The sequence below is a fragment of the Salvelinus sp. IW2-2015 genome, linkage group LG1 (assembly GCF_002910315.2).
Source record: "Salvelinus sp. IW2-2015 linkage group LG1, ASM291031v2, whole genome shotgun sequence".
NCBI classification, from domain to species: domain Eukaryota; kingdom Metazoa; phylum Chordata; class Actinopteri; order Salmoniformes; family Salmonidae; genus Salvelinus; species Salvelinus sp. IW2-2015.
The window spans coordinates 28,171,636-28,186,067 of NC_036838.1; the positions used below are offsets into that span (position 1 = coordinate 28,171,636).

At 40.6% G+C, this 14,432-nt stretch overlaps 2 protein-coding genes across 3 annotated transcripts; one reads left to right on the top strand and one right to left on the bottom strand.

Moving 5' to 3' along the window:
* The first annotated feature begins 70 nt into the window (after positions 1-70).
* Positions 71-1,922, top strand: uqcc2 (ubiquinol-cytochrome c reductase complex assembly factor 2). Its single transcript, XM_023987925.2, has 4 exons — positions 71-257; positions 818-892; positions 1,115-1,184; positions 1,749-1,922. The coding sequence occupies exons 1-4, from the start codon at positions 120-122 to the stop codon at positions 1,859-1,861; spliced, it is 396 nt and encodes a 131-aa protein (XP_023843693.1). The 5' UTR covers positions 71-119; the 3' UTR covers positions 1,862-1,922.
* Positions 1,923-1,987: 65 nt separating this feature from the next.
* tspo (translocator protein) lies at positions 1,988-7,507 on the bottom strand. Of its 2 annotated transcripts, none has more exons than XM_023987906.2 (4): positions 7,230-7,507; positions 3,240-3,417; positions 2,723-2,861; positions 1,988-2,505 (listed from the first exon to the last, which is right to left on the bottom strand). In XM_023987906.2, the coding sequence occupies exons 2-4, from the start codon at positions 3,413-3,415 to the stop codon at positions 2,326-2,328; spliced, it is 495 nt and encodes a 164-aa protein (XP_023843674.1). In that variant the 5' UTR covers positions 3,416-3,417; positions 7,230-7,507; the 3' UTR covers positions 1,988-2,325. The 2 variants fall into 2 exon arrangements, with proteins under 2 accessions (XP_023843674.1, XP_023843682.1); XM_023987914.2 differs by having other exon boundaries at positions 7,222-7,464.
* Between the last annotated feature and the right edge of the window lie 6,925 nt (positions 7,508-14,432).

A 14,432-nucleotide genomic window follows, 5' to 3' on the forward strand; every position in this document is an offset into this window, starting at 1 on the left:
ACCAATACGGAAAGCCATGAAGTTTAAACTACGGTCGCCGATAGCGGCCAAACTTAGGTCGTTCAATGATGTCTTTATCTAACATATTCATATTCGTTTTTTGCGTTCCATAACAGAAAATGTCTGCAACACGGTACCGTCGGTTTTTGAAACTCTGCGAAGAATGGCCACGGGACGAATCAAAGAAAGGCCGTGATTTAGGAACGTTTCTAAGACAGAGAGTAGCCCTTGCCTTTCGTGAAGGTGAAAACACACAGGTAAAACGATACKGCTTCATATGTCGCACGAGAACGCTAACCAATGTGGCTAGATAGCTTCAGGCTGAAGTTTAGCTAGCGTAGGATGTGATGATAGGGCAACCGTCCATATCGACCTTGCCGTTACAGGCTAAACAAACATGTTTAGTAATGAAAATCGCAACCTATAGAGCTATATTCAAATGTTTTTCAATATATTTTATTGAGTTGTGAGACACGACAGTCAAAACAATCATGCAGTAGCACGGAGGGACGGGTTTACTTACAAAAGGCAAAGGCATTATCTGTCATTTGAAAAGCCTTCTGCCACTGTTTTGTAAATTGAGGAATGGGGCTGAGGAAATGTAGCCTCACCTAAGATCAACATGATGGTTTTAAACATATTTCTTAACTATAAATTAGTAATTTTCACACTTATTTTGAAATTGAACTGACCATTGAACAGCATGAAATCTTACAGATTGTGCCCCCAAATCTTACAAAATGCCCTTATCTGTATGTGGATAGTTGCTAGATGTGGATATTGTATCCCTATTAACTGTTCTGATCTTTCTTGACAGCTGTCGGATCCAGAGAAGTGTGATCAAATGTATGAAAGCTTGGCCCGGATTAACACTAACATATATAGAGAACGAGTAAGTATTCCCTTATATCCCTATTGGTATTGTATTGGCTTTAATGTAAAGACTTTCATATCATAACATAGGCCCAAATCCACAGCCAGGACCACTCAGAGTGATATTTGTTCATTACGRGATACATTTGCTTCTTGCTGCAGCTATGAAAGAGCTTGGAATCAGCCAAGTGATGTCAGTCAGGGTTATCATCACTTTATCTCCTGTAATATCTGTTCACAGTTCCCCCGCACAAGAGACACCAGTTTTACAGGTGTCACAGTGGAAGAATGTAGAATGCTATTAGCAACAGGTATGGACACAATGTCTCTATCRATTTTCCCAAGTATATCACTTTCTTTCTTTATGCTTGCAGCTATGTGAATATGACATTGTCTAGTTATGTTGCTATAAATTAGCCATCACAAGTGAAAATGCTTCTGTATTTATTTTGAGGACATACACACCTCCCTATTTCTCTTCAATGTCAAATGTTCTATTAATAGTTAATGTCTTCTACTACTGTCAGTTTTAGACACATCAATGAAAAAGCATAGACTACTATATCAGTCATGTTGTCTCAAAAACAACACCTGAAGTGTTAATCGGCCTAATAGCACTATCTAGTGGACTTTGAGGATACCAGCATGTTCATAGAAGCTTTTTCCTTAGAGAGGAGAAACAGACTAGCACTAGCCTGGGGGCCCTCTGGCAGACTAGACACCTGCACTCTTTCAGCAGGAGGCTGGCACCCAGACTGCAAGAGAGCCAAAACAGCAAACTGGCACACAGGCTAAAGGAACTCCACAGGGTGTTTAGAAAATGCATGGTAATGGTTCTGATGTCTCTCTAACCCCTCTCTTGTATCTTATCACAGGTAGCATGCAGCAGATGGATGAAGAGAAGAAGGGCTTGTGGAAAACTCTCACAGAGCGTTTCTCCACCAAACCAGAAGATGTCACCCCTGAGAAGGTTCCTGAAAACAAGTAGCACTTGTGCTGTGTATCTTTCCTTTCCCCTCAGCCACTTTAGAAATAAAACGTTATTCTTATTTCTTTGGATCTCTTGTCATTTAAGCAGGGCCATTGTACCATACGGAAGAAATGATGGGGCATATAAAGTTTGACGTTTTTTAATATGAACAACATAATAGGCAAATGTCAATCAAATCTGATATACTTAAGGCTTTCCTGGCATGTACTTTCCTTGTAATAAGACAAGGAAATATCGGTATAATGCAACAGAAATATTGGAATAAATTAAAGGGCATTGAAAAATATGATTTCTTAAATCTTGCAAAAGCCAAGCCCCAATTTCTTCATTGGCGATTAGGTTATGGGAGAAACCTTTTTTATGTAAAAAAWWTTTTTTTWAATGCAGTAGCACATCATTATACAAATAGTTTAATTGTTTGGCCAATGGAGCTGGAATCAAGTACAGAGAATACTGTGTTTCTACTCCTCCTTTTCATCCTCATCCGGGTTATCTCTCCATATGCTGTAGTTAAGGGAGGTGGCCAGGCACAGCCATGCAAGGTAGGGTGTCAGGAGCAGGCTGGCTGTGCGATTGATGGGGTACCAGGATACCATGGTGGCTCCAACAGCACCAGTCAACATCACTATCTCTATGAGTGCCTGGGGGAGAGAGGACACAAAATTGATCATGTCATGTCGCACTCACGGCAGCAGAATGGAGGTGGTTTTTACAATGGAATGTGTCTATGGATCACCTATTGGCCAAAATAATATTCATAGAAATTCTCATTTTGAGTGTACTGCTCCTCATTATCTCAACCTGAAGCCATGAGTCCTTTTGCCCAGCCCACAACCATTGCATTATCTGAGAGCTCACCATTTTCAACTTGTGTGCTCCAAAGAAGATGGGAGTCCAGGCCCAGTTGAGAGCCAGCTGCAACCCATAGAATCCCAAAGGTACCACAGCATCCTCAGTAAAACCCCCACACTCCTTCCACACCAGGTAGGAGCCATACCTATCAGGGTGATCATCAAAAATAAAATGCATGTTAGTTCCATATTTCATGATTCATTTAAAAAAACAAGTGGTAAAATGCTTTTCTGAATGAAGTGCATGAAGCTGATTTCCACCACATTCAGTTGGGAAACAGCATACATTATGTAGAATCTAGATACGTGCTTCTACACCTGCATTGCTTGCTGTTTGGGGTTTTAGGCTGGGTTTCTGTACAGCACTTCGAGATATTAGCTGATGTACGAAGGGCTATATAAAATAAACTAGATTTGATTTGAGATAGGTGTACAGTACCATATTGGTTGCAATTAAAATCTGATAATGGAAGGGGTTTAGAGGATTGTTTTCAAACTGGCAGAGTATGCTGTCTCTCACTCACCCCATGCCTGTGTAGAGGGTGGTCCACACTATTGGGAACGCAGCATTAGGTGGACGCCATGATGGCTTGTTGAGAGTGGTGTACCAGGTTTTCACCTGCTTGCGTGTCACGTAGCCTCCATAGAGCCCCCCTAGATGAGGCAGGGCAGTCAAACCAAGCATAGGCAGCCACGACATGTCTGGAGAAGAGAGGGTGCTGCCTGTTAATGATTAGTTAATTACATTGGTTAAACCTGTTCATTATTATTCTGTAGAATTCATTACACTTGTAAAAGTAGGCTATAATTTGATGGGATTGGACACACTCCTTTCAAGGCATTTTGCTCAGTGGGCGTGGGTTTCAAAGTGCAAGGACTGTCTGATGCGCGTCCACGTTCCAACGAGAACCCTCTGCCCGTGGTCTCGGTATCAGTCGTTTTAGCTAACATTACTTACACCACAGGTTTTCCAGTCCTTTCCCCTCCTGTCATTTGCCAAAGTTATTTATGGTCATGATTTTTTTTAAATGAACCTTTATTTAACTAGGCAAGTCAGTTAAGAACAAATTCTTATTTACAATAACAGGTCTTGTGCCGAAAATCTCTCCCTGACAGAATCCCTTTCGCGTGAACGCGCACGCACTCAATTCTTCATTGCTGCGACTTGCGTGCAAATTGAGATTTCTGCTCTTCACTCCGTTGTCAGTTTAGCCTACATTTCACTGATCTTAGTAGCAGAAAGCATTTTTTGTGTCCTTTGATCGCGGGGAAGGCACTAGTAATGTCTGCAGTTTTCGGTTTGGCTATTTGTTTCAAGTGTATTAGTCTATAAATAAATCTCTGCCAAAATTCATCATCTCTCCCATGTCTTATTCGACTAGTAGTTGTTCTGAAATGTTTATTGCTTGCCTACTTTTTACTCCCTCTTTAATATAACACACATTCATGAATTATTCATTTCGGTTGCCTATCCTGACGTGAAGTTTGTTCTATAGAAAGTATTTGACTCTGATGTGTGCCACAGAAAGTATTTGACTCTAGTGACAAAATTAACGAAATTAGAACGGGGGGAGTACTTTGGCAAGGCCATTTTCTTTCCTGCCGAAATACCCCTTTCTAATTTCCTTAATTTTGTGGCTAGAGTCAAATACTTTCTGTGGCACACACTACTGGTCAATATGAGCTACCACCATGAAAAATTTAACGAAACGCAGTCTAACGTGATCATTGACAGCTGCCTTGACGGACACAAATAGAAAATGCTTTCTGCTAAGATCAGTGAAATATAGGCTAAACTGACAACGGAGTGATGAGCAGAATTCTCAACTAGCAAGCAAGTCGCAGCAATGAAGATTTGCGTGCGTGCGCGTTCACGCGAAAGGGGGGGGGTGGCACAACAACTGCATATGACACGAAGTAGGCTACAGGGAGTGGAATGAAGTAGCAGAACAGAGACGGCAACCAGGCTACTCTGCCTGAGAGCTCATTCATAAATTAAACTATGGTGGGTTTGTGGTTTACATTTGCACTTTCATATTAGTGACGTTACATCTTTTTGCTTTATTTGAACTAACGATAGCTAGCTACCTAGTGGCTGGGCCAGTTTTCCCGGAAGTGAACGATGTGTAACGCCAAGTGTTGCTTGCTAGCCAACCAACAACGTCAATATGCCGCTATCAATCCAATCTAGCTACTAAATGTAATTTAAATATGAAACTGATCATGACTAGATTTAATCTAATTTCACTGCCATGTGTTAGTCAACATGCAATAATACCTGTGGACTACTGTCAATCACTGAGATCCATTGCTGGCTTCATTAAAACCGGTTAATCTGATGCATTTTGTTGTCCTTTGTTTTATTTATTTGTTCGAAAGACTAACATGAGGCCAACTACCATGTTATCCTGGAGTGGAGGCATACACACCCAGTCTCACAACCTAGGGCGCGTTCGCAAATCCACTGAGTGTGCCAGAGTGTAAGATAACTGAGGAATTAACGAACGCTCAACACCCGTTGAATATGGCAGGTGCCAGTAAACATCGGCAAGAAGCGTAATTAAATCATTGACCACATCACAATTACAGTCACCAACACTCTGGCTAATATGAAAACAGCGTAACCAGCTCTGCTAGGGCGAGTAAAATGGTCAAAGGGAGGTGATCTCTCATTTTTGRCTGGAAGTAGCTAGCAAACTAACCAACCTTAACCTGTTAGCTTGGTTGCTTGACTGCCTTTGTGAGGTCAGAACGCTCGGACCAACCCTACCCCTGAACGCTCTGAATTTGAAAAGACAATCTGACAATGCTCTGAATTGGCAAAGGGCCAGAGTTTACTCTGGCACTTAAGATTGAATTTACGAACACACCCTTGAGCTGTGTTTGAATACCCATACTAACATACTGTAACGACCTTTGGTTTAAAAGAGCGGATATCGACTGCCGCTTGAGCATATGCTTTTGGGGCACAATCGATAGCGCGCTGGACTTCTGMCTGGGTCGAGGGTTCGAGACCTGCTCCTTGCCTGTTTCATTACAATACTGTATACTACATACTTAATGAGTATATACTATAAATMAATTTTAGTATACTCTAAACGAACAGTATCATTTCAGTTGAAAATTCATTATTCTGCGTTCTGGTACACTCAGATGAGAGTGCTCTGAAATCAAGAGTAGCCAGTGCGAATTTAGAAATTGAGAACGCTCATCTATACCATTTAGCTAAAATAAGAATGACGGGAATAATAAAGTCAATAAACGTTGGATAGTTAGTTAGCCTATAGTTAATATACTAGCAAGTTTTATGCATAAGTGGCCAGGTAACATTTTCATTAGCATTTATCATAATTAGTTAAAGCACTGAACTTGTATTCGCTCTCGTTGTACTTCGGCTGCATATTTTCCGCCATTTTCTTCAAATCTGAAAACGACGTGAAGTCACGACCATTTCCTGAAGATTTGCATTATGGCCCGTAAAGTATAGTGTCCTCTGCGTGTATACTTCATATTTTGGCMAATTTAGTACAACATCCGGGAACTTTTGGCATACTAACTATATCCATGCTATGACCAATAAGCATGCTATATACTGAATTCACTTCACAAATAGTAAGGTTAGTGTGGGTAGTATGAGTATGCGAACACAGCTCTAGTCTCATTAGGATTACTTTGCGTAAATGATCAACTTTAAAAAATGTGAAATTCGAATACTAAATAATTTAGTTCGTTTCCTTTCTTTGTCTGCCCGCGTAGATGGTAACACTACAGTCTGAGCCTTTTGGGTTAAACACTGGGTTAAAGCCTCATTATACATGCACAATGTGTTGAATAGTTTCCAAGATCCAGACATGAGCGAGGCTTGTTCTCAACACTGTGCACCCGTATGTGCGCTGATATCTATAGCACAAGTGTGTCCCATAATTTGATGTGCCTATTGCAACTTCAGAATTAAAATTACACTGAACTCTAAATGGTATAATACATTAACAAGATTGAATAATTGCTAATAGCCTATAGACCTGCATGTATCATTTATAAACTACAAACACTTTCCTGGAAACTAGTTTAGAGTAGGCCTATGTCAATTTCAAATCCATTTCCCTTTTAGGACCTAAAACAAAACTGTCATTCAATCACATGATGCAAAAGGACCGTGCGCATTCACTTCTCCTGGCAACACATCAACAAAGTTATAGTAGGCAAAAGGCTAGGCCTAGTAGGACACTTTCACTGAAAAATAAATGGCATTGTCAAGCTATATACGTTTCGTTTTAAATAAACACATGACACATAACGTAAATGCTTTACAAATATCACATTCATGAATCAGAAGAGGAAATTAAATACATTTGTTAAATACCAAACCATACTAGCTACATTCTCCACTCTGTTCCGTTTATGATTATTGAACGTTATGGTTAATTTGCAACTTTGTAACTAACAAGTTAAATTGCAACATTGTCAAACTTGTGTCAATCGATTGTAACAATGCAGTCTTCTTACCTGCTTACCTGTTAGATAGATGAGTGCGATAGTTCGAGGATGTTGTTACACGGAGCTTGGTAGGCTACGGTTCGGGAAGGGTGAAATGAACAAATGAAATGGTGGCCTGACACCACCTTTCTAAAACATTCTGAAAAACGAAGATAAAATGTTTCTCTCAAGGATCGGGTTCTCTTATCATGCAGTTCTTGTTTAGGAGGACACTCCCAATGTGTTACAAAACCTTTCTATAACCACTAGTATTCTGCTAGCAGCACAAATGAGGAACTACGTTCGTATGGTAATGGCCGCATAAAAAAAAAAAATGCAATGTGGATAACTCATTCAAAATATATTTCATCAATGGCCAACAAGAAAAGGCAATACSTAATTTATGAAGAAAAAAATATTTTTTATTTTTTTATGACCAATAATGAAAACGTACAATGTTGACACTGGTATGTTGAGAATATTGGGTTGGAGAGATAACTTGCTTTTCTACATGTCTACGCTAAAGTGGGGTGGAAAATTCTCCTTAGGGTCTTTACTAACCAAATATGGTTAGGTTTTCGAGGGGGACTGTCTCACACAGCCTTCTGCTGGCTTTCACTCCGCCCCTCCATAGCCCCCAATGCAATACACTGTAATATTAGACTGTACGTGGGATAGATTTAGGCTTGTGTAGAGAATTTTTCTACCTGTCTAAACTAAAGTGGGGTGGAAAATACTCAGTAGGGTCTCTGCTAACCAAATATGTGAAGTTTTGGAGGGGGACTGTGTCGTACATATCCAGCAGCACTTCGRTGTCCACCCCCTCTACTCTAGCTCATCCCCCCTTTAATCAGACTAATGGTTGGTATCTACATATGCAGAAGAAATTTACGAATCCAATGGTGCAACCCAGAAGTCTGTAGCTCAAACACACAATGTTTAAAGGGGGTTGAAGTCCAAAATGCACCAGCATTACAGTGGGACTCATTGGGCTAAAGTGGGCTGGAAAATACTCAGTAGGGTCTCTGCTAACCAAATATGTTTKGTTTTTGAGGGGGACTGTGTCACATGGCCTGCTGCTGGCTTTTTACTCCGCCCCTCCATAGCCCCAATTGCAATACATTGTAATAGTGTAGGCCGTCATTGTAAATAAGAATTTGTTCTTATTAACTGACTTGCCTAGTTAAATAAAGGTTAAATAAAAAAAATTGGCTGTACATGGGATACATATTGGGTTGTAGAGTAGCAGTTACCCCGGTACTTGGGAAAAACGCCCCTTTTATAAAAACAAAATTTCACAAAATAACAAAAAAGTGTAAACTGTAGCCACTTATTTCCCTTCATAGTTTGTTTGCCTATTCATGTCCATCATCCACAGAACATTTGTTTTTCTTTTTTTATACAAAACGTTGCTTTTTGTGTCAGCAATTGGACATTGTTCTTAGCTACCCCACGTAACCCTACCAGTATTTGTGTAAACTTTCAAAATATGTCAAATTATCCATTTATTTTTTCAAATGTGGTTGCAGTGCTGTAAAAAACAGTTGGACTGCACTATAGTGCTAAAAAGCCCCGGATATATTTGCAGGGGGACTCTTATTTAGAAAATACATTATCGACGATCGTGCTGCAGCATAATATCCTGCTGCTAGGAGAACGGTAATTCAATAACCTCTACCAGTCGTTCTATTGAGTAGAATCAATGCTGCGCAGGAGCTGCGCAAGCTTTCACTTTTTTTAAAGCCATACTCTGGAAGATGTGGATACCATACCATCATCACAGAGTGGGCCTGGGGCAATCAACAAAAACACTAACAATGAAGTAAATACGTATATGTAAGCTATTTGTCACATTTGAATTGTGCTGTTTTGTGTTTTTTTATTTAATCCGAATGCCACAAGGTCTATCTAGCGGAGATAGTCATTCTATTCTATTCTATTTATATTCTAATACATTCTATTATATTTCATACATCACACCCAGGTACAGTTGAAGTTGGAAGTTTACCTACACTTAGGTTGGAGTCATGAAAACTCGTTTTTCAACCACTCCCCAAATTTCTTGTTAACAACAAATAGTTTTGGCAAGTCGGTTAGGACATCTACTTTGTGCATGACACAAGTCATTTTTCCAACAATTGTCCACAGACAGATTATTTCACTTATAATTCACTGTATCACAATTCCAGTGGGTCCGAAGTTTATATACACTAAGTTGACTGTGCTTTTAAACAGCTTGGAAAATTCCAGAAAATGATGTCATGGCTTTAGAAGTTTCTGATAAGCTAATTGACAACATTTGAGTCAATTGGAGGGGTACCTGTGGATGTATTTCAAGGCCTACCTTCAAACTCAGTGCCTCTTTGCTTGTCATCATGGGAAAATCAAAATAAATCAGCCAAGACCTCAGAAGAAAATTGTGGGCCTCCACAAGTCTGGTTCATCATTGGGAGCAATTTCCAAACACCTGAAGGTACCACGTTCAACTGTACAAACAATAGTGCGCAAGTATAAACACCATAGGACCATGTAGCCGTCATACCGCTCAGGAAGGAGACACGTTCTGTCTCCTAGAGATTAACGAAATTTGGTGCGAAAAGTGAAAATCAATCCCAGAACAACAGCAAAGGACCTTGTGAAGATGCTGGAGGAAACAGGTACAAAAGTATCTATATCCACAGTAAAGGAGTCCTATATCGACATAACCTGAAAGGCCGCTCAGCAAGGAAGAAGCCACTGCTCCAAAACCACCATTAAAAACTCCAGACTACGGTTTACAACTGCACATGGGGACAAAGATTGTACTTTTTGGTGAAATGTCCTCTGGTCTGATGAAACAAAAATAGAACTGTTTGGCCATAATGAACATTGTTATGTTTGGAGGAAAAGGGGTAGGCTTGCAAGCTGAAGAACACCATCCCAACCATGAAGCACGGGGGTGGCAGCATCATGTTATGGGGGTGCTTTGCTGCAGGAGGGACTGGTGCACTTCACAAAATAGATAGCATCATGAGGGAGGAAAATTATGTGGATATATTGAAGCAACATCTCAAGACATCATTCAGGAAGTTAAAGCTTGGGTCTTCCAAATGGACAATGACCCCAAGCATACTTCCAAAGTTGTGGCAAAATGGTTTTAGGACAACAAAGTCAAGGTATTGGAGTGGCCATCACAAAGCCCTGACCTCAACACAATAGAAGATTTGTGGGCAAAACTGAAAAAGCGTGTGCGAGCAAGGAGGCCTAGAAACTTGACTCAGTTACATCAGCTTTGTCAGGAGGAATGGGCCAAAATTCACCCAATTTATTGTGGGAAGCTTGTGGAAGGCTACCGGAAACGTTTGACCCAAGTTAAACAATTTAAAGGCAATGATACCAAATACTAATTGAGTGTATGTAAACTCGGCCCCAGTGATGTGCTGGGCCGTACACACTACCCTCTGTAGCGCCTTGCAGTCGGATGCCGAGCAGTTGCCATACCAAGAGGTGATGCAATCTGTCAGGATGCTCTCGATGTTGCAGCTGTAGAACAGATGTGAGTGCTACGGGGCAGTAGTCATTTAGGCAGGTTACCTTGGCGTTCTTGGGCACAGGGACTATGGTGGTCTGCTTGAAACATTTAGGTATTACAAACTGGGTAAGGGAGAGGTTGGAAGCGTCAGTGAAGATACATGCCAGCTGGTCAGCGCATGTTCTGAGTACACATCCTGGTAATCCGTCTGGCCCTGCAGCCTTTTGAATGTTAACCTGTTTTCAGGTCTTACATCGGCTACCGAGAACGTGATCACACAGTCGTCTGGAACTCCTGGTGCTCTCATGCTTGCCTCAATGCGAGCATTGAAGGCATATAGCTCGTCTGGTAGGCTTGCGTCACTGGGCAGCTCGTGGCTGGGTTTCCCTTTATGATCCATGATAGTTTGCAAGCCCTGCCACATCTGACGAGCGCATGAGACGGTGTAGTAGGATTCGATCTTAGTCTTCTATTGACGCTTTTCCTGTTTGAAGGTTCATCAGAGGGCGTAGCAGGATTTCTTATAAGTGTCCAAATTAGTGTCCCGCTCCTTGAAAGTGGCAGCTCTAGCCTTCAGCTCAGTGCAGATGTTGCCTCTAATCCATGGCTTCTGGTTCGTATATGTACAAGTCAAAAGTTTGGACACACATACTCATTCAAGGGTTTTTGTTAAATTTTTACTATTTTCAATATTGTAGAATAATAGTGAAGACATCAAAATTATGAAATAACACATATGGAATCATGTAGTGACCAAAAAAGTGTTAAACTAATCCAAATATATTTTATATTTGAGATTCTTCAAAGTAGCCACCCTTTGCCTTGATGACAGCTTTGCACACTCTTGGCATTCTCTCAACCAGCTTCACCTGGAATGCTTTTCCAACAGTCTTCAAGGAGTTCCCACATATGCTTAGCACTTGTTGGCTGCTTTTCCTTCACTCTGTGGTCCAACTCATCCCAAACCATCTCAATTGGGTTGAGGTCGGGTGATTGTGGAGGCCAGGTCATCTGATGCAGCACTCCATCACTCTCCTTCTTTGTCAAATAGCCATCACACAGCCTGGAGGTGTGTTGGGTCATTGTCCTGTTGAAAAACAAATGATAGTCCCACTAAGCACCAACCAGATGGGATGGCATATCGCTGCAGAATGCTGTGGTAGCCATGCTGGTTAAGTGTACTTTGAATTCTAAATAAATCACCAACAGTGTCAGCAGCAAAGCACGCCCACACCATCACACCTCCTCCTCCATGCTTCATGGTGGGAACTACACATACGGCGATCATCCTTTCACCTCTCAAATTTGGACTCATCAGACCAAAGGACAGATTTCCACCGTACTAATGTCCATTGCTCGTGTTTCTTGGCCCAAGTAAGTTTCTTCTTCTTGTTGGTATCCTTTAGTAGTGGTTTCTTTGCAGCAATTTGACCATGAAGGCCTGATTCATGCAGTCTCCGCTGAACAGTTGATGTTGAGATGTGTCTGTTACTTGATCTCAGTGAAGCATTTATTTGGGCTGTAATTTCTGAGGCTGGTAATTCTAATGAACTTATGCTCTGGAGTAGAGGTAACTCCGGGTCCTCCTTTCCTGTGGCGGTCCTCATGAGAACCAGTTTCATCAAAGGGCTTGATCGTTTTTGCGACTGTACTTGAAGAAATGTTCAAAGTTCTTGAAATGTTCCGGATTGACTGACCTTCATGTTTTAAAGTATGTCGTGGCAGAATCAGATTTAGCTAATTAACATAGATAGATAAGATGTTATTTTCATCATATGCTTGTGAGATACTTTTCATTKGAATCTTCTGAGCTAGGGATTGGTAACTTGGGGCCAGAGAGGGGAGAGGTCAGGCTTGTCTTCATATGTCAATGTATCTGTTAAACCATGTGGTGCAAAGTAGAATATCAGAAGGGGGGGAGGACAGAGTGGAACGTTGGTTTCTTATGGGAACGTTGTTTGTAACTATTCCTAAACCATGGGATGGAGTTATTAATTGGGGAACCAGTTAGTTATCTCATACAATGTCTGTACGCCAGTCACTCCCTACTTTTCTCATAGGGGGAAGGAGTTTGGCCGTGTTTGGAACCATTGTATGTCCCCTCTGAGGTTGCCCTTATCTTGACCTAGTATTTGACCTAAGGGGCTCACTGTCTGATTTTGAGTTTGTCCAGGTTTGGGAGTATCTAGAAATGACAATTGATATATGCCATTGGATGAGGTAATGTTTTGGTAGACAGTGAAGTATCAAGCATGAGATTTAAACCTGGTCTTGGGAGATCAAACTGAACGATGATTTATAGCTGATGCTGTCTAGCGATAGGATACTCTTCTTTCGGGTAAAGGATTCTTTGTAAGTTGAGAGGGGTGTATCTTGGCTATAAATTGTAAGCACTCTCAGAGAATTCATTGATAGACACTGAATTGATCTGAGAGTCAATAAAGGGCTTTGGTGAAGCTTGTATATATATTAAAGATGGAATATATAATTTAACTCTGACTTGTGTGTGGTTGGCTCTCTCTCTCTCTTTATTGAGTAATACAGGAAATTTCCACGACAAGTAATGATGGACTGTCGTTTCTCTTTGATTATTTGAGCTGTTCTTGCCATAATATGGACTTGGTCTTTTACCAAATAGGGCTATCTTCTGTATACCACCCCTACCTTGTCACAACACAACTGATTGTCTCAAACGCATTAAGAAGGAAAGAAATTCTACAAATTAACTTCTAACAAGGCACACCTGTTGATTGAAATGCATTTCAGGTAACTACCTCATGAAGCTGTTTGAGAGAATGCCAAAAGCTGTCTCTTATACACATCTAGATGTGTATAAGAGACAGGTATAGCGATAGGATACTCTTCTTTCGGGTAAAGGATTCTTTGTAAGTTGAGAGGGGTGTATCTTGGCTATAAATGAAACTAAGAATTGTTTTGTAAGCACTCTCAGAGAATTCATTGATAGACACTGAATTGATCTGAGAGTCAATAAAGGGCTTTGGTGAAGCTTGTATATATATTAAAGATGGAATATATAATTTAACTCTGACTTGTGTGTGGTTGGCTCTCTCTCTCTCCTGTCTCTTATACACATCTAGATGTGTATAAGAGACAGGTTGTGCACCGGGGCCTCCCACTCCTCTTTCTATTCTGGTTAGAGCCAGTTTGCGCTGTTCTGTGAAGGGAGTAGTACACAGCGTTGTAAGAGATCTTCAGTTTCTCCATGCCATCATTTCTCAGACCAAGAATAGACTGACGGGTTTCAGAAGAAAGCTCTTTGTTTCTGGCCATTTTGAGCCGGTAATCGAACCCACAAATGCTGATTCTCCAGAAACTCAACTAGTCTAAAGAAGGCCAGTTTTATTGCTTCTTTAATCAGAACAACAGTTTTCAGCTGTGCTAACATAACTGCAAAAGGGATTTCTAATGATCAATTAGCCTTTTAAAATGCTAAACTTGGATAAGCTAACACAACATTCCATTGGAACACAGGAGTGATGGTTGCTGATAATGGGCCTCTGTACGCGTATGTAGATATTCCATTAAAAAATCTGCCGTTTCCAGCTACAATAYTKATTTACAACATTAACAATGTCTACACTGTGTTTCTGATCAATTTGATGTTATTTTAATMGATTTTTTTGCTTTTCTTTAAAAAACATGGACATTTCTAAGTGGCCCCAAACTTTTGAACGGTAGTGTATATATAAAAGATATAAAGATATTATAT

What these genes read in the sequence shown, in the direction of transcription:
- uqcc2 (XM_023987925.2), top strand. Translation starts at nt 120, where the DNA reads ATGTCTGCAACACGGTACCGTCGGTTTTTGAAACTCTGCGAAGAATGG. An exon ending in CTAACATATATAGAGAACGA is followed by an intron (nt 893 to 1,114) that starts GTAAGTATTCCC and finishes ATCTGTTCACAG; the next exon opens with TTCCCCCGCACAAGAGACAC. An exon ending in TAGAATGCTATTAGCAACAG is followed by an intron (nt 1,185 to 1,748) that starts GTATGGACACAA and finishes ATCTTATCACAG; the next exon opens with GTAGCATGCAGCAGATGGAT.
- tspo (XM_023987906.2), bottom strand. Translation starts at nt 3,415, where the DNA reads ATGTCGTGGCTGCCTATGCTTGGTTTGACTGCCCTGCCTCATCTAGGG. An exon ending in ACCCTCTACACAGGCATGGG is followed by an intron (nt 2,862 to 3,239) that starts GTGAGTGAGAGA and finishes TCACCCTGATAG; the next exon opens with GTATGGCTCCTACCTGGTGT. An exon ending in GAGCACACAAGTTGAAAATG is followed by an intron (nt 2,506 to 2,722) that starts GTGAGCTCTCAG and finishes TCTCTCCCCCAG; the next exon opens with GCACTCATAGAGATAGTGAT.